The 21,552-nt window shown below is 36.4% G+C and overlaps 5 protein-coding genes across 6 annotated transcripts; 2 read left to right on the top strand and 3 right to left on the bottom strand.

Moving 5' to 3' along the window:
- Nucleotides 1-1,303: 1,303 nt before the first annotated feature.
- LOC110413777 (beta-glucuronosyltransferase GlcAT14A-like) lies at nt 1,304-6,310 on the top strand. The gene is made up of 4 exons (XM_021424769.1): nt 1,304-2,990; nt 3,785-3,860; nt 3,957-4,072; nt 5,669-6,310. The coding sequence occupies exons 1-4, from the start codon at nt 2,339-2,341 to the stop codon at nt 6,175-6,177; spliced, it is 1,353 nt and encodes a 450-aa protein (XP_021280444.1). The 5' UTR covers nt 1,304-2,338; the 3' UTR covers nt 6,178-6,310.
- A 9-nt stretch (nt 6,311-6,319) lies between these two features.
- LOC110413857 (formiminotransferase cyclodeaminase-like protein) lies at nt 6,320-8,566 on the bottom strand. 2 transcript variants are annotated; one of them, XM_021424892.2, is made up of 3 exons: nt 8,205-8,566; nt 7,197-7,605; nt 6,320-7,053 (listed from the first exon to the last, which is right to left on the bottom strand). In XM_021424892.2, the coding sequence occupies exons 1-3, from the start codon at nt 8,253-8,255 to the stop codon at nt 6,536-6,538; spliced, it is 978 nt and encodes a 325-aa protein (XP_021280567.1). In that variant the 5' UTR covers nt 8,256-8,566; the 3' UTR covers nt 6,320-6,535. The 2 variants fall into 2 exon arrangements, with proteins under 2 accessions (XP_021280567.1, XP_021280643.1); XM_021424968.2 differs by having other exon boundaries at nt 8,115-8,255.
- A 1,677-nt stretch (nt 8,567-10,243) lies between these two features.
- LOC110427651 (formiminotransferase cyclodeaminase-like protein) lies at nt 10,244-12,173 on the bottom strand. Its single transcript, XM_021443201.2, has 3 exons — nt 11,780-12,173; nt 10,571-11,105; nt 10,244-10,426 (listed from the first exon to the last, which is right to left on the bottom strand). The coding sequence occupies exons 1-2, from the start codon at nt 12,171-12,173 to the stop codon at nt 10,597-10,599; spliced, it is 903 nt and encodes a 300-aa protein (XP_021298876.1). The 3' UTR covers nt 10,244-10,426; nt 10,571-10,596.
- A 562-nt stretch (nt 12,174-12,735) lies between these two features.
- LOC110427660 (uncharacterized) lies at nt 12,736-13,264 on the bottom strand. The gene has a single exon (XM_021443213.2). The coding sequence runs from the start codon at nt 13,147-13,149 to the stop codon at nt 12,736-12,738; it is 414 nt and encodes a 137-aa protein (XP_021298888.1). The 5' UTR covers nt 13,150-13,264.
- Nucleotides 13,265-15,095: 1,831 nt separating this feature from the next.
- On the top strand, nt 15,096-20,484 carry LOC110427598 (uncharacterized). Its single transcript, XM_089782696.1, has 3 exons — nt 15,096-15,287; nt 18,910-20,287; nt 20,342-20,484. Exons 1-3 carry the CDS (start codon nt 15,096-15,098, stop codon nt 20,482-20,484), a joined length of 1,713 nt encoding a protein of 570 aa, XP_089638822.1.
- Nucleotides 20,485-21,552: the final 1,068 nt, after the last annotated feature.

Genomic DNA, 21,552 nt, shown 5'->3' with positions numbered 1-21,552 from the left:
TAAAATGACAGTCAAACCCTATTCCTCTCCATTCCCAACTTCTTATCCAATAAAAAACCATGCAACCCACATTTGTTCAATTGATTTTGCTAACTATTAAATGCTAATACAATGAAAAGAACAAGAAGGAAAACGGGATAAATAATACTAACTAATATGCATAAACGAGTACAAATCATCTGCATGCTCAAAACTGTACAAAGAAAAAGACTTTTTCTTTTTCTTTTATAATAGTAGGTATATATATATATATATATATATATGATAAATTCTTTATAAATTATCGGAATTATATATGAATTAAACTTATACTGTAATAAGCATTGTTCATGCAAGTTTCAATGGTTTAGTTTTTCCGGTGGGCGTAACTGAATTGTAGGGCCGTCACCGTCACCATCACCATCTAAAGTTTTCAACCAAACTATATATACGCCCATAAAAGCTTTAAAGGTAATTGTTTGATAAACGTTAGGTCTTGAAAGGCACGTTGTCCCTACCCTATACACTTTGCTCACCATTGGTTTCTGTTCAATTTTATTAATGGTGGAAATTAACTCAGAAAACAAGCAGTAATTCCCAGGATGGTCAGATTGGTCGAAACTTGTTTGCTACTACATTCAATCAATTACTATTATTCAACCGTAATTGATTGATCGCATTCAATAAAAAAGGAATATTGCTACCATCTCCATAGTCAACTTGTCTGAATATTCCTTACTATCTCCACGACTTATATGGCCACAGACGTATTACAATTTATAAGCATTAAGTAGAGATTTGATTAAATCCTTTAGTTCATTCATCGTTTAATGTGTAGAGACTGTAGGGACTTTCCACTGTAAATGTATTGATGTACGTGAAAAATAATACTAGGCATCAAGAATAAGAAATTCTTCTTCAAGGCAGAATTTTCGCTTGTTTAGGCGTATAAGGGATGTAATTAAATTTGTTTTATTCTTTCCCCTATTACTTAAAAAGAAAAGAAAAAATCCAGCCTCGGCTCTGCCTTCCTTCAAATCCGATGGTCCACACGCCCCCTGCACAATCTGACTTGTATTATGATATGATAACATTGCCACGTGTGCAGAATCTAAAGGTTGGTGTAGCCGTGTAGGCAAGCCTTCTTCGTGGGGCTCACATCAATTTAATGCACCAACGCCGCGCAACAGAGACAACACTGTTCAGAGTTCAAAACTGCCTCAAAAAATTTTAAGCGGAAGTTGCCCGCAGTTGACGGTGTTTTGTATAAGAAGATCTTCTTCGGTTGTTTATAATCCCCACTCGCAAAGGGCAGCGTAGTTTGGTGATTGGGTGGAGAGTTGTTGGGAAGTGCAATTCACGCGTATTCTGGGAGAGTACAACAGTGGTAACCACATGGATTACTTTACGTGAATAATCTTCACTCCAGCAAAAAACTAAAGCATTAAATCCATGTTTTTGCCATCAATGAAAGCAAAGCAGCAAATCAAAGCTGAAATCTCGATCACCTCTTTCTTTCTCTCTCTTTCTCTCTCTCGATATCCCTAGTTTCTCTGTTTCATTTTCAATCTCAAAGCTCAGAAGCTGTTGAAGTAAAAGCTTCAACTTTTTTTCTTCTTCTGTCTCACAATCGTTCTCTATTGAGTAAGCACTTATATTTCCTCATCACTTTCTTCATATCCTTTTCTGGGTCATTTTTGTTTCAAAGTAAGCTGCTGTACCTCTCCCTTTTGAACTCTCGTGTATCTGAAGTATCTGAAAACTTAGACTCTAAGTATATTTTCTTTTCTGTTTCTTAATTCTCGATATTCTGGGATTGATTCGTAATTAGATCTGGGGGCAGTTTAGGGGCAGAAAGCTGCTTTCTATTTACTGCATGCTAAATCTGACTGTTACACTTTTTTCTTGAATTCTTTTGTGTCGGTTACTGTTTCATGCTGTATTAGCCTGTAAATATCTTTCCCCAATTTGCATTTGGTGTGCTATTTTTGAGTTGATTAACCAACGTTGAGCTTCTACCGCAAACTTCTCTTGAATGTCCTTCTTTTTAAACCCATTCTCTGGTTATTTATATCTTCATATGGAATTTGGGTTCTTTTTTGTATTGATACTTCTCTACTTCATATCAATGAAATGATCTTTTTGCTTGAAACCCATGCTTTCTTCTGAAGAAAACTAGGCCTCAGGTTAAATGTTTTTCATACACTTAAGAAGGCGGTTTTGGTTCTCTTTCCGGACCTCCCTGCTTCTTTTTGGCCCTATTTCTTAGTAACATTGGTGCGTTGTGCTTGATTCTTCACGTATCTTGGGTTCGTGACCTAACCTGGAGGCCTGAAGATTTTGGGTTTTATTACCCAAAATGAGAAAGCTCTACAGGAAACTGGTGTTGATGAGAAACCCATTGACAAGTGTGAGGAAAAATGTCAATTCTCATTCGGGAAGGGTGTTTAGTGATAGAAAATGGATTATTCCATTTCTTGCAAGCTTACTTGTATCGATTACGTTGTTTTTATCTGCCATTTTTGGGTTGTTCAATGCTCCTTATGGTGGAGACCAGTTGCCATTTGACCTTATTTCCTTTGCAAGAGCGGAGGACTCTAGTGGGTATTTTGTAGAATCAGATTTGAAGAAATCGTTTAACACAAGTGGCTATTCAAATGTGGAAGCACCTAGACTAGCATATCTTATTTCAGGGACAAAGGGAGATAGTCATAGGATGATGAGGACCTTGCAGGCAGTGTACCATCCAAGAAATCAGTATGTTTTGCATTTGGATCTTGAGGCTCCTCCCCGTGAAAGGTTGGAATTGACAAATATGGTGAAGGGTGATCCAACTTTTCGTGAAGTGGAGAATGTGCGCGTAATGGCACAATCTAACTTGGTAACATACAAAGGTCCTACAATGATTGCTTGCACCCTTCAAGCAATTGCAATACTGTTGAAGGAGAGCTTGGAGTGGGATTGGTTTCTGAACCTTAGTGCCTCAGATTATCCCCTTGTGACTCAAGATGGTTAGTGCTCAAGACTTTTTCTCTTTATCTTTTCATTATCAAGGCTGTTGCTATTGTTGCTATCTTGTCTTTTCGTCATTATGAGGGCTTTTCTATAGGTTCAATGTATTTAGGAACATTACTATGCATATAGCATGAAATTTAGCTCTAAATTGGTCTGAGAACTTTGCTTGCTACCACCTTTTTTTTTCTCACAATGTACGTGAATTCTTTACAGCAATTATAATACAAATAAACTTGGTTATGCATATATATGGCCCTTTTGAGCTACTTTCCTGATTCTAGGGGAAGTTTTAAGTTAAGGTCTAGACTTTGAAATTGAATTTTAAAGAGTATGGAAATTTTTATCTTAAGTTCTACTGAAAATGATTTTATGAGGGGGTTCAATCAATTGTCTAATGAGTTTTAGATTGCACTCAACCCTAGAGACTTTTTGAATGAGCTGACTTCTACAATGGAGCTTCTGCAGGTCTGCTTAATCAACATAATTGCATGAGATTTTCTTATGCATCTTTGACTGTGTTTTTAGACATTAGCTTGCCTCTTTTGTGAATTTCTGCTACCTGGCCTTTGCATAGGCCTATTTGAGAGACGTCTGAGTGCTCGAATGATTGCCACTTGAACAATAATGTTAGGTTCATTTATGGGTTTCAATGTTTGAAAGAGTTCCATCAATATGTTTCTTTTTATCATTATGACATGCATTTGTTATTGAGTTTTGGAGTGTTTTCAGAAACTTAGAGTTCTGTTGCTTGTGTGCTGAAGAATATCTGATATGTGTTCCGATTGTGCAGATTTGCTACATGTTTTCTCCAATTTGTCAAGAAATCTCAATTTCATTGAACATATGCAGATTACTGGTTGGAAGCTGTAAGATTAATGCCTAGTATATTCGCTACTCTCGAATATTGCTCTTTGTATTCCCTAATGTCACCTGTTTAAATGTGTATTTCTGTGCTTTTGCAGGAACCAGAGAGCAAAACCAATCATTGTTGATCCAGGCCTTTACTTGTCCAAAAAGTCTGACATTGCTTGGACCACACAACGCCGATCACTGCCCACATCTTTCAAGTTATATACAGGTTGGTTATCATTTCTACTTTATTGTTTTTTTTTAGCACACCATACCCAAGACTTTCTCTAATCATAGGTAGATTGTTTGCCATCCACCTTTTGTTATATTAAAGGTCATAATTCATTTATGTTAATCGTGTTATCATGAAATCCCAAATAGTAGTTTTTGTCTTAAGCCTGATCTGGTATCAGCTGAAGTTAATGTTCCAAAAAAGGCTCTTGTATACTATTTCGTCTTTTGAGCTTAAGACTTAAGTTGCATTTGCTTTGCTTGTAGTAAATGCTGGAATGGAATGGTCTCACTGAGTGTTGTGGGTTGGCCCAAACCACAAGTTATTGCTTGGAGAAAGAAACTTCTTTTTGCATTTTAGAATCAAGTCTTCTATGTTAGAATTCCTTCCTGGCCTAATTAAAGTTCAATTAGCCGTTGATTTTCAGAGTAAAAACTATTAAAGCAATGTTTTTGCCTGGGGCTAGAGCCTACAATCAGGCTTTAAGTGCTTATAGTTGCAAACATGAGGGTGTACTCCATCATTCTTCTTGTGTGTCACTTTCTGATTTCTCCATCCATTGCTTTTGCCAGAGACTATAGGAAAGGTTGAAAGATCACCTTAAACTTGCTATTGCTTGAAGTTTGGCTAAGCCAACCTACTTGAGCCTTAACCTAACTCCTAACACTCAATGATTGCTTACTGCTTTGGCATCAGCTTGACCAAGCTGCATGGGAAATTTCCAAGCAGCTGGCTCTCTCACTGCTGCTTCAAATCCTATTTAACTAAATGCTTGATGTTCTACATGGACCATTGAGAGGAAGGAGAGTAGATTTTAGGTGGGTGAGACCAGCGATGGAGGACATATCTTTTTGTCATATGCTCTTTTATAGTGACTGCTTATAAGTGTCACAGCTAACTCATCGCAAATCAACTTGGTGAAGTACTGCAGTCCTTTCAGTTTCTTGTCAGCAGTGCTAGAGGTCAATATGTCGTCGTGATTTATCCTAAATGTTTTATACATTTAATTGAACTGGCATTTAATTATTTTGAACTATAGCTGTTATTTAGCTGTAACTTAATCCACTACATCTTTAAAAGAAACTGATGAAACTTCCTTCTCTTTCTGGGAATAACAAATAGGAGAATCTCTCTTATCAGTTTGCTCCCCTGGGTCTTGAGTTCTTTCAGTTTCAGCCTATTGGGAAAGTTTAAATACCACAAAGAAATCATTCACTTAGAATCCTGCCCATAAATTGGTTAAGATAGTACATCTTAAATCATCTACCGACTACTCAGAGCTTCAAGAATCATTATTTACTTCTCTATCTCCCATAATTTCTTCTCTAGGGTTGAATGCTGATCTGAATAACCAAACCTTCTGAACATTTCCCATGAGCTTCCTAGCAAAGTCTCTTGGGGATTTTAAATGTGGAGTTTGGATTGTTTTATTTTTCTGACTTTGCTGGCCTCCTTGTCTGAGCTTTTTTTCACTTTTCAATATGCATATTAACAAGATAACATTGCATTTTTTATTCATTTAAATCCGGAACTAGATGTCTCAATGTATGAAAAAAATTTTAAATGCTTGTTTTGCCTTTGTTCTGTGTGCAGGTTCTGCGTGGGTAGCACTTACTAGAACTTTTGTTGAGTATTGTATATGGGGATGGGATAATCTCCCACGAACCATGCTTATGTACTATACAAATTTCGTTTCCTCTCCAGAAGGGTACTTCCATACTGTTATTTGCAACACTGACGAATTTCGTGGCACTGCAATAAGCCATGATCTCCACTACATTGCTTGGGACAGTCCTCCAAAGCAACATCCAATCTCGTTGTCAATGAAATACTTTGACAAAATGGTGACAAGCAAGGCGCCATTTGCTCGGAAGTTCCATAAGAATGATCCAGTGTTGGACAAAATTGATAAAGAGCTTTTGGGCCGTACTGGCCGTTTTGCGCCTGGAGCATGGTGTGTCGGGAGTTCAGAAGGTGGAGCTGACCCATGTTATGTGCGTGGTGATGATTCTGTGTTTAGGCCAGGCCCTGGTGCTGAGAGGCTGCAGGAACTCCTAAAGACGCTACTATCTGAGGATTTTCGGAAGAAGCAGTGTTCATGATGGTGGTAAAGAGTCGGATAACCCCAAGTGTAAATGGCTGGATTCATACTTCATAATTGTCATAAGGGTGGCAGAAAAAATTTTTGTTTCTTCACATACGAAAATGAACATTCAAGCTTATAACATTGTCTACTCTCCAACATATTTCCAAATTTTTGAATATAATTTGTGTAAATAAATAGACTGTTACAACGCAACGGACAGAATATCCTCAAGTATGCAGCTTTTGGGGTTGTAGGCCTAAACACAGTACAAAAACTCAGCTGAGAATGGCTTAAATTAAATACAAGTTGTACGAGGTTAAAAGTTTTATGCAATACAACATTTATGTGAAGTGTCAATTGCACCCTTGGTTCGATTAAGCTCTGTCAGCGGAAATTAGGTTTAGATACTTATCAAGAATCATTTCAGGTGAAGAATCAGTGAAATAGCCCTGTTCCACATCCAAACCTTGTTGGGCTGCCAGCATCTCAACCCGGGACTGGACCCTGTCCGCTCCAATCCGGTTAGGCTCCAGAAGCATGCAAGCTATCTCGGTGGAGTCCTCACCATGTACAAGGCCCAGTGTTTGCACTGTCGGGAGCCCGCCGCCTCGGGCACTCACCATCCTAGCAATTTGGCGAGCGACGGAGACATCTGTAGACATGATAGGCACGTTGTACAGTCCAACCCATGGGCATGCCCCGATCATGGTGATGCCTCTAGCACGAGATACGCTGGTTGGGCCTTCATCGGGCTTTTCGGAGAGAATTTCAGGCATAGTCCATCCAGCCCATTGATTGCCCATGAAATTGGGCCTGAAGTAACCAAGCTCCCTCCTGATGGTGTCCAGGGCCTTGCCTGTTGGATGTGCTGCACCGTAGAGAAAAACTGGCACTGCGACAACATCAAAATAAAATGATAAATTCAGGACAGAATATGAAATGTCTTGAAATTTGAATTTCATTATGAATGGATCCTTTTGCAACAAGGAATTTTGGATGAAATAACCACAATTTAAATAGCAGAATTGGAGCAACCTTGCAATATGTTGCCAATGTCTGCGGCGACCGCCTTAGCAAGCCAAGCTGCTTCATCTAAGGATGACCGAGCCAAGGGATGCAAAACAATGTCATCAACCACGCCGAGCCGAGGGTGTGCGCCAGAATGCAGCTCAAGGTTTATGGCTCCATAAGCAGCCTCAACCATGGTCAGGACAGTTCGTTGCAAGGGGCTATAAATAGCATTACCAGTGCTGTCATGAACAACATATGAAACAAGAGTGTAGCGGCTCCTGTTGTACGCTCGATCCTCAAATTTGTTCACAACGACAGTTTCTGGGTCTAGCCTTGCAGCTCTTTCTATGGCATCAAGTGCTGCACGGTTACGTGATTCAGAGAAAAAGATCTTGCAGCATAGCAGCATGGATTGATTTGCAGCCTTTGTGTTCTGGTGAAAAAAAGGAGAAACTTATCACAAAACCTTAGATTATGTTCTTTTAAAGCAGACGGAAAGCTTTGTGAGTTTGATTTAGATCAGGTCCAGCTAAGTGGAGGCCAAGTTTGTTTTCTAGAAATGTTTATCATACGTTGCAATAGTATCTCCTACCAGTTACAAATTATACATGAAACCGTAAAATTAGAGTGAAATGCATAAGATTCATGGGTCTTTTCCACGAATGGTTAACCCTGTTTTAGGGGAAAAAATGCTGTCCTGAGTAGCAAAATTCAGCATGGAATTGAAAATTCCATAGCTAGAACCAATTAATAGTTAAGGCTCACAATTGAATTGGATACGCTGGAAACTGAAAAAACCAGGAGGAGGAAGGGAGGGATGGGCTGGAAAAAGAATTAGTAAATCACCGATCATCTGTTTCTCTTTTCCAAAGCGGAAACAGTAAATCACCCTGTTGTCTCATGAACAACAAAGAATACATGCCTTTTAATTAAACCACCTACCTCTGGTCTCCTCCCAGCATTTCCCAAGAAAAAGGCGAAGAGATGTAGTGATGTGTGGTCAATGTGGAGTTAGAAACAGCAGGGCCTTACCTTGCAACTTGAGCTAAGATCCATTCCATCCCTCTGCTCTTGGTTTCTCATCTTCAACCCCTAACTTTCCCAATCAAACACCTTAGCACCTAGCAAATACTACAAGAGCCAAAGGGGGCTTGCCTCTTTATCTTGCCAGTTGAAGCCTTCTTCTCAGGACTCCGGAGACAAATCCTTATATGATGCACATGACATCATTGACTATAATTTGTTTTGAAAAAATGCTTGCATCTCTACTTATGACTCAGCATGTGGACATTTGGAGAGCAGCATACAAAGATACTTGTTCCATAACAAGTCTGACACAAAATCCTCATCCATAGAGATAAACAAAAACGTTTTTTTCCTGCCAAATTTATTATTATAATCCTAATAATTATATATATATATATATAGAGAGAGAGAGAGAGAGAGAGATTGTTTATAAATGTGAATTTTATATAAATATTTTAATAGATTTTATACGAGACACAAATGATTTAAAAGAAAGAAATGAATTGCAATTGGTGCTCCAAATGCCACAGATGTTAATAAAAATGAATAGGCCATGGGTGTCACATCAGAGGAAAAAACCCAAACCAGACGCATCCAAAACCGTGGCTTTCGGCATACGTTTTCGGGTACGAAAATGGTATCCGAGGAGGTCAGAAACGGCTCCGCTTCACCCCCTTCCTGTACAATACGCGGATGACCGAAATAAAATTAAGTGCCCACGGGTTGACAGGAGAGCACATAGACGTGGATAGAGTTTGGTGAGTCTTTTAATCGAAAGACATGTGACTCTGACCAATCTACTTCACACATTAAAGATATTTTTTATTATTATTATTGATCATGATTCTCGAGTACGTACGCCTTGTCTTGGCATGTACTCATTATTTGAGTTGCTTGGAGCTTAGAGCTGATCATTTTAGCGAGAGCAAGTCTGACAAGTGGTTGTTTGGGATGCAAATTATGCTTCCTTTCCAATCTGAAATCATCTTCAACCATATTACAACTCAATTAAATGGAATAAGTTGAATTGGGAAAGGACAAGAATGGTTAGACTTTTATAAAGGATGAACAGCTCCTGTCAAATATCTGACATTAATATTCCAGGTGAAGATAAGGATCGTGTAGTTTAAGTCTTCTTTTCTGACGTTGAATGCAATTCCTTATTTCACTAACCTGCCAACCGACTAAAACTATGTATACAGAACAGATAATTCAACAATACTATCACTGTCATGCTTGTTGACTGTACAGCGCCTGTCATCTTGTTCTGAAAGCAAGCAAGCAAGATGAAGTAATATTTGAAGTAAACTTCAGAGAGGAATGTCTATCCATGTACTGCATATTTACATTGATCAGTTGCATTAATTTTTGCATGATGTTTGCATAACACATTAGAACAAAATAATCAAGATTAATGAAATGATAATTAGTTTAATGATGGGTACTTTTGAAACCCAGTTAACCACAGGTGATTCATTACCCAAATCATTGAGTCTTGGATAATCACAATATCCAGCTAAATGTTGTCCTATAATATTACATGCAAAGTTCATATCCTCCCTTACCCCTCTCCACCCTTCATAACTTTTAACTATAAATTCGAAAAGGAAGAAAAAAGCATTGTAAGTGCTAGGGATCTATTGTCTTTGTAATACATCGGAAAATTTAAACAATCTTTTGGTCTGCACAGCTTGGGTAGCTGGCTTGTAATGTAAAGGTGTTAGACAATCTTTTCTTCTGTTCTGCCCATCAAGGCTTCAACTTGACAAGAAACCTAACATATTCCCCTTCATTTTGCACTTAAAGCTTTTAAGTGTTAAAAATGGTTAGCATAATATTTCTAATCCACCTGTGAAATCAATATCTTATTTAAGGTTCAATCATGCGGAACGCACTAGCCCATGAATACTGCAAGCATAAATCTGACTGTTGCACCTCTTCCATCACTAATAATTTTGATTGCAAGAATGTAGCAAAATTTCTAAACAACTCTCCCCTTCACACAGGAACAAGCATTTCTCTCTTTGCAAAAAAAAAAGGTAAGATGAAATTTAAAAGTGATATGGTTGTAACATTACTCTGATATGGTGAAGTTCATCAGCATGTCTGAATATTTAATAGCACCAACAAAATTAATTAACTTCTGACTTAAACTTCAGACCCTAGTCATCTAAAAGAATACTTGCGTTCTGCTGTCTCTCGTTTTATAACAACTGCAATTTCATAACCTGAACAGAAGAGAAACAAATTGTCAAACAACCGGCAGTCTTGCAAATGTAAGTGACGAATGTTATTGTTCATAGGATCACAACAAATTTATGACGCAACAGAATTGCAGGAAAACATGAGATACATGATTAGAACAAAAATACCTCCAAGACCATATTTCATCCGATAGTTAGGAAGAACTCAATTTAATGTAACTTTCAATTATCTTGTCCTGTGAAAGATCAGTGAAATACCCCTTCCCTACACTCAAACCCTCTTCCTTTGCAAGCCTCTCAACTTCAAGCTGAACTCTATCTCCTCCAACTTTACTTGGTTCCAACAAATTACAGGCCACCTCAGTCACACCATCATCATGTGCAAGTCCCATGGCTTGCACTGAAGGAAGTCCACCTCCTCTCTCACTCACTTGTTTAGCAATTCTACGAACAGCAGCGATATCAGTTGAGAGCACAGGGACGTTGTAGTTACCAACCCAATGGCTTGCCCCAATTATAATAGCACCTTTTGCTGAAGACACTTGAGCTGGACCTGCATCAGGCTTCAGGGGCAAGGACTCTGATCTTGTCCCTCCGGACCATTGAACACCGCCAGGGTTAGGCTTGAAATAACCCAGTTCTCTTCTGATTGAATCAAGCAATCTTCCCCCTTCATTGGCAGCTCCATAAAGAAATGTAGGTACTGCAGTTACCATTTAAGGTCATCAGCAATACATAGGGTAAAATTTTTTAGGAGCAGACAAATAAATAATATTAGCTTAAATAATTATCACCACCCAAAAAAAAATCACAATCCCATGTAACTTGAAAAGATAATGCACACATAGGAAGTCTCAGGAAAATGCAGTTTCTTTATACACAAAACTTTGATTCCAAGAGACCATTTTTCAACTTCCAATAAAGATGGGCGAGGTGACAAAGATGATACAATGATACTAAATCAGTAAAGAAAATCTAGAAAAATCCATATTGATTGGATGTTACAGCTCCGATGTGGAAAGAGGAACTCTCCACAGTTAGTACCGTGCAGACCATGCCTCTGGCCTACTCCAGAGGGAAAGAGATTGTGCAATTGTTCGTTGCAGTCATTTAAAAAGACCAAAAAAACTATGCTAAAGTAACAAAAAAATGCCAACTTTAAATCTGTGTTTACTCTGCCTGACTGTAATCTTACAGAATAGTTTATTAAAAAAAAGGGAATCCTTCCAGGCTCCGGGATAGTCATAAACTCACTATTCACATCAATATGGCAAGCCAACAAAATTTTTTGCGTAATCATTTCTTAAGAGTTCCAGTTACTACTTTAACACTAGTAATGGCAACATCTACATGACGTTTGGTTCAAAAGGCAGAAACCTTGAAGTTTGGAGCCTATATCTGCTGCCAAGGACTTTGCAATTGCAGCTGCCTGGTCCAAGGTAGTTTGTCCCAAGGGGTGAAAACATATATGATCAACAACTCCAAGTCGAGGATGAGTCCCAGAATGCAACTCCAAGTCGATGGTTTCCAAAGCAGCCTTAACAATGGCAAACACTGCACCATTCAGAGGAAATGAATCTTGCGATGGTTCTGGAGTCAATCTGGAGACAACCGTATAACCAACTCTATTGTAAGTCACATCTACAAACTTGTTCACAATAGCAGCCTCAGGGAATAGCTTCGCAGCAGCTCGTTCTATCAACTCTAAAGCTGCTCTGTTTCGGCTTTCAGAAATGTACACCTTCCCACAAGCCAGCATCTTGTTCAACATATGTTTTCTGGTCCTCTTTCAGCTTGTAAGAGCTGCCAAAAAATAGAAGGTTATATTGATAGAGATAATGAAATGAGATAAAAGGAATATCTGGAGCCATAGTTTATGGGGAGTGGGGACCACAAAGTCTGCAAACAATCAACTACAATCAGTTTGCTTACAATTGAAACCAGACGGGAAAAATATGTAGGACAAACTGAAAAAAAAAAAAAAGGGGGATGCAAACATACAGGAGAACGGATCAAGCTTGAAACTTTTAGCACTACTTAAAATATGGGGCAAGGCCAACTCAATGATTTATGAAAAACTGGGTTGCAATCAAAGAAGAAGTCAGGATCAAGTGCTTGATATGGATACTAATCATACAGCTGCTTAACGACATTATTGGTGTATATTTGCCAAGGTTAATTACTCCTCTTCCCTTATACAGAAAAAAATACGGCTGCTTAGATAATTGGCTTTGAGATTCAACAAAAAATTTGTTACGCAATCCTTATACAAAAAGCAAAAACCCAAGAACATTTGATACGTGGCAATTACAATACCTAAATAATATGTCAAATCAAAATTCGATGTCCTTGGGTTTTGGGTTCCCATCATATTCCAATTTAACACCCAAAGCTGCACGGATAACCCTAAACTTAAGCCTCAAAGCTTCCATTATTTCTTGGACGCTTTCATTCTCCGGATCCACAACTGGGTATTTTTCGATCAATTCCCCCATTTGCTTTATACCCTTTTGGACCCGAGTGGAAAACCGAGTCGGGTCGATTTGGATGGCGGAGCTCCACACATCGACGCAGCCCCTGTAGAAACCGAGCTCTTCGCCTGTTTCGAAGCCCGTTTTAAGACCCACGTGCCTTGCCTCTTCTTTACCGGTTGCTATGCCGTGTTTGTAGCCTTCTTCGTAACCTTCTTGATAATGGGTTTCTTCTAGATTTAGCGATGAATCGAAAATATCTTCGGCTGAGTCCATGGAAGAGGAATCTTTCGGTCGTACGAACGCCAAATTTGGGTGTTCAAGTTTTTTTTTTTTCTTTTTTCTTTTGTGTGTGAGGGAATTAGGATGTTCAATGGGGTGGAAGGGCGTTAACTACTTATATGGGCTGGCTTGGACTTATACTCTTACGAGCTTTGTTGTGTTTTGGATGGATTTTTCTACTCAGGAAAATTTAATTAAGAAAAGCCACCTTTCTTTGTACCGGTAAAATTGGAAATTTCAGTTTAATTTAAGCATAAAAAATGTATTAAGAGAGAAATTATTGTGAAAATAACAGATAACATCAAAAGAATTCGTAAAGATTTTACCATATTAATAGAATAAAATAAATTAAGTATGGAACCTTTTGATAACTTACATCAAAGGCATAGTGAAAGAGAAAATTTTATTAAAGAAATTATAAGAATAATTTTAAACTTACCACTATCCCACTTAAACTTAAATTACTCTCTTTATATTTAGGTGTTTATCAAACTCTCTCAAACTTAAGGATAGTAAAGACTTATAATAAAATTTTTATGAATTAATACTCAATAAATTAATAATTTTGATTAAATAATAGTTTTGATTGATTTTGACTTGAAACTAACATGATAAATTAATAATTCGTTAAATTTATAAAATAACACATTTTAAAAAAATACAGAGATTCCACTTGATATATAAATAATCAATCTCCTTATACATTAAATTATATAAATGCATAACTTAATCAGGAGAGCTTTGTAAAAATAATTATAATATTACTTATTTTTTCTTAAAATTGATATTTTCTTGAACCTCATCTTTAACTTTTCTTAATGCATTAAAAAGTTTTGATATAATGTTCTCATATTATAGAGAAAATTATGCAATGTAATTGCTACTTTAAGTGCATCTTTGTGCAAGATAAATTTCAATATAGAATTATCGCCTTTAATTTTATCTTCTTTGTTATTTCCCAGGACATTCTAAATAATTTACTTGTCGTAAATAATAATAATTTGTAATTTAATATTTAGCTAATATTCATATAATTACAATATGCAATACATGTATTAAGTTCAATGCTTAAAAAAATAAAAAATATCTTGATAAATTAATTTTTATTAATTAATATATAAATTATTAAATTATTAAATTATTAATTAAATAATATTTCGATTAATTAATAAATTTTCATAATATCAAAAAATTAATTTATTGAAGTCTTCTTGTATTTTAGCAAAATATACTAATCTAACTAAAATTAAATTATCCTAGTCAAACTCTATTTAGAATTGAAGACCATCATAACAAAAATGAGTGACTGTTGTATGATTTGTTTGAAGAATGATTCCACAAAGAGAACATCAAAATTTAAGAATGGTAGGACTGCAGATACTTAAGTAGAATTAGAGGGTTAATTAAGGAAACAATTATTTGGTTCAACAACTTAGGTACAGTTTGTGTGTCACAACTAACAAGCTTTGCTTTGGTTTGATTGGTTTTTTAAGTCGTCAGGTGAAAAACAAGGGCTATAATGGCAATGCACAACCCCTTCTTTTGCTTGCTGCAAGGCTATATATGTGGCTTGGTGTGACTAGCTGGTAGGAGAGTAACCCTCAAAACCTGGCAATTTGCTTGCGACTTCAACAACAGTGGAGGATATTGTGGTAAAATAAAGAGGGGAACATTGAAACTTGAAAATAATGCCTAAGTCTCCAGAATCAGCGCCTGGAAACAGCTCCCATGCTTCTCCAACCGACCTTGTGAACTCCGCTCCAGTGAGAGAGAGAAAAATAGAATAGTTGCATGGTTTTTTTTACATGACAAGCAACAACCAACGCCAGCTCTCCTTTTAAACATCTTAGTCCACAAAAAGGACAGAGTGGCCCGATTCTTTCTTTTTATTTCTTTTTCTGCCAACAGGTAGAGGGGAGAAAGAAAAAGGAAAGATGGCGATGGGAGGAGTATCTCATAAACGAAACGGAAACAGCAACAGGGGACGACCATATGGCTTGATGCTACTTGTGGCATTTGGGGCTGCATTGCTTGGTGTTATGGTGCTGCACAAGCTCAGGGAGAGACGCATCTTCAACCTCCTTGTCGAAGACAAGAACCGTCAGCTCATTTCTCTTCAGCTCCTGTTGCAGGTTTTACTTTCTTTCTCTCTCCACCATGCATGCATGTTACTTGTAACGTGTCACTCTCTTTCAGTGACAAATCAGAAGCATCATGCATTTTCTCTTTTGTTTTTGTTTTGACGATCCAAGAGGGTAACGTAGGTTTCTCTCTCTTTTTATTTTTAAAGGGGTAACGTCGATCTGATTTTAAACCGAAAAAATAAACTTTCTTTCTGCGATTCATGGAGGAATTTACAATGTTTAATGAAACACCATATCTCGTGCATTGTGCAATCGTGAAGGCCATTCGTAGCCAATGATGCATGGGAAAACTATATATTAGGTCCATGCCTTATTGAACAAATAAAATTCTTAAGATATTGGGAATGAGGAGTCTCATGGGCTCTTGCAAATACTCTTCAAGGTGCATCGTTCATTGCCAACGTTGCGTATTTAGAGAGCAAACTCCTCCAACTTTAATGATGGGTTTGACATTTTCACAAATTTTAGTGAGATGCAAGTCTTGCCATGTGATCGCCACTAGGATTTTCTTTTCAGGTTTCATCTCCTGGCCCAAAGGCTATACCGCAACTAGCTACTACTTGGCTGAGCTTAAACATTAAAATCTCTTCGCTCTTAATCTGTCTAAATTAAATGTCTTATAGCCTAGTTTTCTTTGTTTGCCGTAAGTCTACAACAGAGTACAAATGCAGAGCATGTAATTTTTGGGAATGAAAGATAATAAATCTTGCCCTAGCTAGTAATTAATAAATTTGTGTGCTGATATAAAATTTCACATTTTTCACGTATAGTTTCCTCCAACTTCAGTACTGTTAAATCCAAGGAGTAGCATAATTCCAAAGTTTTGATACATACGTCCTTCCCTGTCTTTAAGTTTCCTGGACAGTTTGTTTCCATATGTTTTTTATTTTACGCATATGCTAAGCATGTAGATGTGCATATACATGCAATGATGCAAACACAAAGCTGAATATATACTGTGTTGTATATTAACATGCCAATGTTATAATATGTTAATATATCACCGTCAACGTTATATGATATAAAAATAATAAATAATATTTTGATTAATAATAAACTATTAATCATAAAAGCTTTTTTGATTCAAAATAAAAATATAAGAGTTTGATTGAAGTAATAAAAAAATAAGAGTTTATTTGAATTTTTTTGAATAGTTTAGAGGTTTTTTTTAAGTATTATGGAAATATATATTTATAAGCAACTTTAAATATAACATAACATTTATGTTAATTACAAAATTGTCTTTGACTTAATCTTATTTTTTCAATTAAATCTTTTGAAGTCTAAATTTCTTTATAATTAAATTCAATTTAATTATCACATTTTATATTTTATTTTATTATTTTTTATGTGTGTGACTTCTTAACATATTAGTAAGTAAAATTTCAAAAAAAAAAATGTTAGCAAGTAAATATAAATTATACTCTAAAATGAATTATTAAGATTAAATGAATCAAATTCTTTTGCATTTATCATCAATTTCCAAATTGATAAGTTTATATTTATAAATCAATATTGACATTTAGCAATTTATCATAACTACTTAAATATTAAGAAGAGTCAAAGAAGTTTGACTTAATCCTTAGTGCTCAAACTATCAATGTAATTCACAAAAACTCATTTTCCAAAGAAGTTTGTCATGTCTACTCTTCATTTGTCCTAATCATTTTAGTTCTTGAAATTTGTTCTTTAACACTTAACTGAAATTTGAAAAAAAAAATCATTTTTCATATCTTCATTCTATCTTGGTTAAGGAATTTTTTTAAGTAAGACATGTCAAGAAATAATGAGATATTTCACTTAATATCACTTAGGATGATGAATTATTATTGACCATTCATTTATGTTTCATGTGTTCCATGTTATTTTCAATATCTATTACATTGTAAATTTTTGGTTAGGACTACTTAAGTTAGTATCAAAGTATAGCAATCTCCACATAAAATTACCTAATTATCTCAAGTCTAAGAATCATTTACACAACTAGCATATGAGAATATTTTTATAGGCATTTGAGTGAATTACCAAATGAAATTTTTATGGTGGATCATATTCAAAGAACTTATTCTTATAGTAAGCATCCACATGTTCTCTTTATATTTTAATCTATAAAATCAATTATTTACTTCACCGGTAAGAAACATCACAAGTGCTAGTTTCTTAGTTTTTATCAATCTTCGGTCTTGATAGAGTATCAATTAAGAACAATTTAGAAGTGATGTTTTGATGCAATAACAATTTTATAATTTGACTCTTTATAATTTTTTTATTTTTTGCACGGCATATTCATTTCATGGACTTTAAATGCACAAAGCAATTAACTTTGTTTATACAACCAATCCAATTGGCTTGTAGGACATACATCTATACTATCAATCTCTCATTTGTACTAAAGTCAATCATTTATGTATTTAATACCCATACCTCCCATGTGGTGATCGCTTGGACAGAGTTTTAGTAAAAAGATTTGCCAAATTATCCTTTTTGGGTACATGCTTAATCTTTATATCACTACACTTGATCATCTCTCTAATTATGTGATAACGTCTCAAATGAGAAGAACCAAACCTAGCTAGTTCTGTGAAGAAGTATCTTGCCCTTTCGTAGCACTTGCCCTTTTTTTTTTTTTTTTGCTTTTCAAACGTACTTGCATTTGTTAGAATGCAAAATCGCTGAAGCAAGAAGTCGGAAAAAGTTATCATGTTCCAAGCTTGAACTAGGAAGAAGAATTGCAGGCAACTACATCTCTCTCATTGTCTTCCAAAAACTGAATTCAAAAGACAACTTTCTAGATTTTATTCCATGTCTTATTTTAGATACAATTCTCCGCGTCATGAACACAACAAGACTCATCAAACTCCATTGGAGAAGACTGGTATCCTTAATTTGTTGTATATATGTGTGTATACGTGCAATCAAGATTTAGAGTAGATTTTACACAAAGACACTTCTAGGAAGCTATCTTAAGGATGCAGATGGCCTCTTGGAAACAGTATCTCCACGATAGAAATGCTTAAAAGAATAGACACTCAAAGGCTGCATTTCTGAAATTCTATTGAACTCACTTGGAAGTTAATCTGGAAAATTATAGGCAAGATGAAGAATGAGAGAGTTTTTGGGTCATTTGATTGTTAGATATTGTTGTTAATGCTTCTATAAACTATTTATAATTTTTTTTTTGTGTTTAGTTCTATTATAATAGTCGACTAACTTGTTTTTTCCAGAGATTACTTGCTCACTTAATTGACTAACTGATCTACTAATTAAGTTGTTCTAGAGAAAATATAAACTTGAGACCACACCTTTAGTGATTAACATAAGAGATTAGTCGAGTAACTTGTTGGGAAGTTCCAACACTTAGGCTCTATATTACTTTAATAACTAATATAAAAACTTAATAAATTAATTAACCATTTATGCATTTTCTTCACTCTTCTCTTCCTTTTTACAACAAACACGTGTACACGTTCATATAATTATTATTTTTAGGACATATATACACCTAACATACCAAACAGAGAGGAAAACATTTAGGTGTTAAATAAAATAGATGTTTTCAACACTATTAAGGTTGTAAATATTAACACTGTTGCATTCTTTTCTATCACAGAAGGAAAGAGAATACACGAAAGAAATGAAAAGGGAAGCTGAAGAGACGAAAGCAAAGATATACTTCCTTAGAAACCAAAAAATGGAGCTTGACCATAGGCTCTTGGAGATGCAATCTGCAATTGATTCCCTTAAAGATGAACAAAAGACCATGGAGTCTGCACTGGAGGAGAAACAAAACGAGATTATAGTGCTACAAGAGAAACACGTTGATTCAGGGAAAGAAAATCCTCAGGTCTTAGCTCTAACAGCAACTTTGGAGCAAAAGGAGGCTGAAATCGAGGTCTTGAAACACCGTCTTAAATCCCCAGTTAGAGTTTGGTCCGTGAGTACTGATGACAAATCAAATCTGCCAGTAAATGTAACAGTTACAGGAAGTATGGAAGAAAAGGAAAAGACAGAGTTCAGCCAAGAGGAGGGTGGCCGAGTACATGAATCTACTGCATACAAGGATGGTGACGATTCCACAAAAGATCAGGACAGAAGTGAGATTAAATTCAATTTTTCTCAAGAGGAACACAATGGAGAAGAGGTTGAAGATGGAAGCAAGAAAAAGGGTGAGACTACTTTTAGAATGGACATGGCTGGTGCAGGACAACTGCAGAAACCGGTAAGTTTGGAAGAAAAAGCCAGAAATGAGGGAGCCGCTGGAGAAATGGGAAATGAGTATTCTCAATATACAGGTACTTCTAGAATGAATGGGGAAATGAATCATGCGAATGCCACTGAAACAATCAATGACATGGATGAACAAGGACTGAAAATTACCAACGCCGGGCAGCTTGGAGAACTTAAAAATCCCCGCCCAGAAGGTGAGAGTCAAAAACTCCAAGGAACTTACGAAGGTGGAAGGAAACTCGGAATAGATGACAATTCTAGAATTTCAGGATTGTCAGGGAGATTTGACCATTTAAGCAGAGCAAAGGGGAAAAGATGGAGAATTCTTGCTAGGAATAGGTTCCTGAAGAAGAATGTAAATTCTGAGCTAGATGGAGTGGCAAGCATGAGAAGTAGAAGATTTTCAAAAGCAGATAAAGATGAAGCAAGAAGCAGTGAAGGGGGAGTAGTTTCTAACGAGGGGAAAGCGGAAAGAGAAGCAACAGAAGCAGGTATGAGGAAGGAAATGGATTTGACAAAAGTTAATTTTCTGAAGCGCCAGAACTCTGAAGACACTGAGGATGTGAAACAAAGAAAAGTGAGCGCAGAGACAAGTCGTGAGGTGGAGGGAGAGAACGCAATGTCAAGATACCCTGATAAATTTCTCGCCAGGGAAGTACCAGAGAAAAAAGGTGTCAATGCCGAAGCCAGTAATTATACACATCATGTCAAGCAGCTGAAAGTTGAAGAAGCTGCCAGTCACATCAAACAGAATATGAAGAGCAGGGAGGTCAAGGAACTGGAGAAGAAACCCGAACTTAATCCCGTTGTCAAAGATGACATGGAAGAGGATACGGAGGTTGCAGATAAACAAGAACCAGAGACAGAAGCAGCTAATGGTGACCTTTCCAGCGACTTTATGTCTGATTCGGAAGAAAAAGAGGGGTACAAGGAGGAAACCGATGAGTCCGAGTTTTAATCAACAGAACTTTTGTTCTGTCCTAGTTGTAGAGCTTTCAAATACCTGTCTTGCTCTTACATCAGTAATTAATTTGTCTTTGCTTTTAGCAGTAACTATGTTTAGATTTAAATGGAGAAGAAAAAGGCTGATCCTCCCAAATAGGTGATAATCACTATATTCCATCGTGGTCAAACATGTGGTTTTAATTTTGGATATCCTACATTCCTACCAAGAGAGAACAGATATGCAAAGCAAATACCTGGAAGAAGTGGACAAAGTAAAAATCTTTTATAGAGATTTGTTATGAATTCCAATTACTGACTAGATTTCATGAAAAGAAAAATAGCGCCATGGTTAATGCCTAAAATTTCTTGGCATGAGCCGGAATATATCGTCGGTGACAGGGAAAGATGAAACTTAGGCAGACTGTAATAATAGAGGATCATGTGAAGGTTTAAAAAGTTATCGAACCAAGCTGGAGCTAGGAGGATTATGATCATTTTTATGCACAGCGGAACACCTATTTGCACCGTACCTCCAAAAAGGCATCTCAATTCTCAAGTAAAAAATATTAACCTTTTCTTTCCAACATAAAGTAATAGAATAGAATATTTAAATCCACGGGTATTATTGCTTACTATACCGTGGACATCTATGTAGCTTATCACCTGGTATGGTTTTCTTTCTTTCTTTTCTGAGTGACATTTGTATGAGTTTTGAAATGGATGATTAAGCAGTCTTCGTCTCCCCTAACTTGGTTTCTCATTCATACAAGCAGTCATCCCTCTTAATGGTCCCAACTTCCAACCCAGGACTTCAAAACAATCATCCCCCATCTCTTTCTACCCTATATATATGCATTTGCATTTCACATCGTTATCTTTTTTCTAGCATTCTAGTTCAATAAATCTAAAGAAACACCAGTTACTGGACGAACACTAACATGGCCAATAATAGCATAGTACGCTAAGCTCCCTGAAAATTTTGCTTTGTGAATCCCTCCAGTTTCCGGCTTGGGACTAGAAGCAAAAACAGTAACCCATATTAAAAGCTGAAATCCAAGCATTACATAAAATTCCTGCTATT

This window comes from Theobroma umbraticum, unplaced genomic scaffold (genome assembly GCF_002168275.2).
Source record: "Theobroma umbraticum cultivar Fairchild unplaced genomic scaffold, ASM216827v3 scaffold_30.0, whole genome shotgun sequence".
Taxonomy (NCBI): domain Eukaryota; kingdom Viridiplantae; phylum Streptophyta; class Magnoliopsida; order Malvales; family Malvaceae; genus Theobroma; species Theobroma umbraticum.
The sequence above is the reverse complement of the archived record's forward strand: the minus strand, read 5'-3'. Positions and strand labels throughout refer to the sequence as shown.

Bases quoted from the DNA above. Each gene is read 5' to 3' on its own strand.
- LOC110427651 (XM_021443201.2), bottom strand. From the start codon at position 12,173: ATGTTGAACAAGATGCTGGCTTGTGGGAAGGTGTACATTTCTGAAAGC. The intron at 11,106-11,779 runs GTTTCTGCCTTT...TGGTAACTGCAG, and splicing joins TATAGGCTCCAAACTTCAAG to TACCTACATTTCTTTATGGA.
- LOC110413857 (XM_021424892.2), bottom strand. From the start codon at position 8,255: ATGAGAAACCAAGAGCAGAGGGATGGAATGGATCTTAGCTCAAGTTGC. The intron at 7,606-8,204 runs GTAAGGCCCTGC...TTTTTTCACCAG, and splicing joins ATCTTAGCTCAAGTTGCAAG to AACACAAAGGCTGCAAATCA. The intron at 7,054-7,196 runs GTTGCTCCAATT...ATGTTGTCGCAG, and splicing joins CATTGGCAACATATTGCAAG to TGCCAGTTTTTCTCTACGGT.
- LOC110413777 (XM_021424769.1), top strand. From the start codon at position 2,339: ATGAGAAAGCTCTACAGGAAACTGGTGTTGATGAGAAACCCATTGACA. The intron at 3,861-3,956 runs GTAAGATTAATG...GTGCTTTTGCAG, and splicing joins CAGATTACTGGTTGGAAGCT to GAACCAGAGAGCAAAACCAA. The intron at 4,073-5,668 runs GTTGGTTATCAT...TTCTGTGTGCAG, and splicing joins ATCTTTCAAGTTATATACAG to GTTCTGCGTGGGTAGCACTT.
- LOC110427598 (XM_089782696.1), top strand. From the start codon at position 15,096: ATGGGAGGAGTATCTCATAAACGAAACGGAAACAGCAACAGGGGACGA. The intron at 15,288-18,909 runs GTTTTACTTTCT...TTTCTATCACAG, and splicing joins CTCTTCAGCTCCTGTTGCAG to AAGGAAAGAGAATACACGAA. The intron at 20,288-20,341 runs GCAGGGAGGTCA...CCGTTGTCAAAG, and splicing joins CATCAAACAGAATATGAAGA to ATGACATGGAAGAGGATACG.
- LOC110427660 (XM_021443213.2), bottom strand. From the start codon at position 13,149: ATGGACTCAGCCGAAGATATTTTCGATTCATCGCTAAATCTAGAAGAA.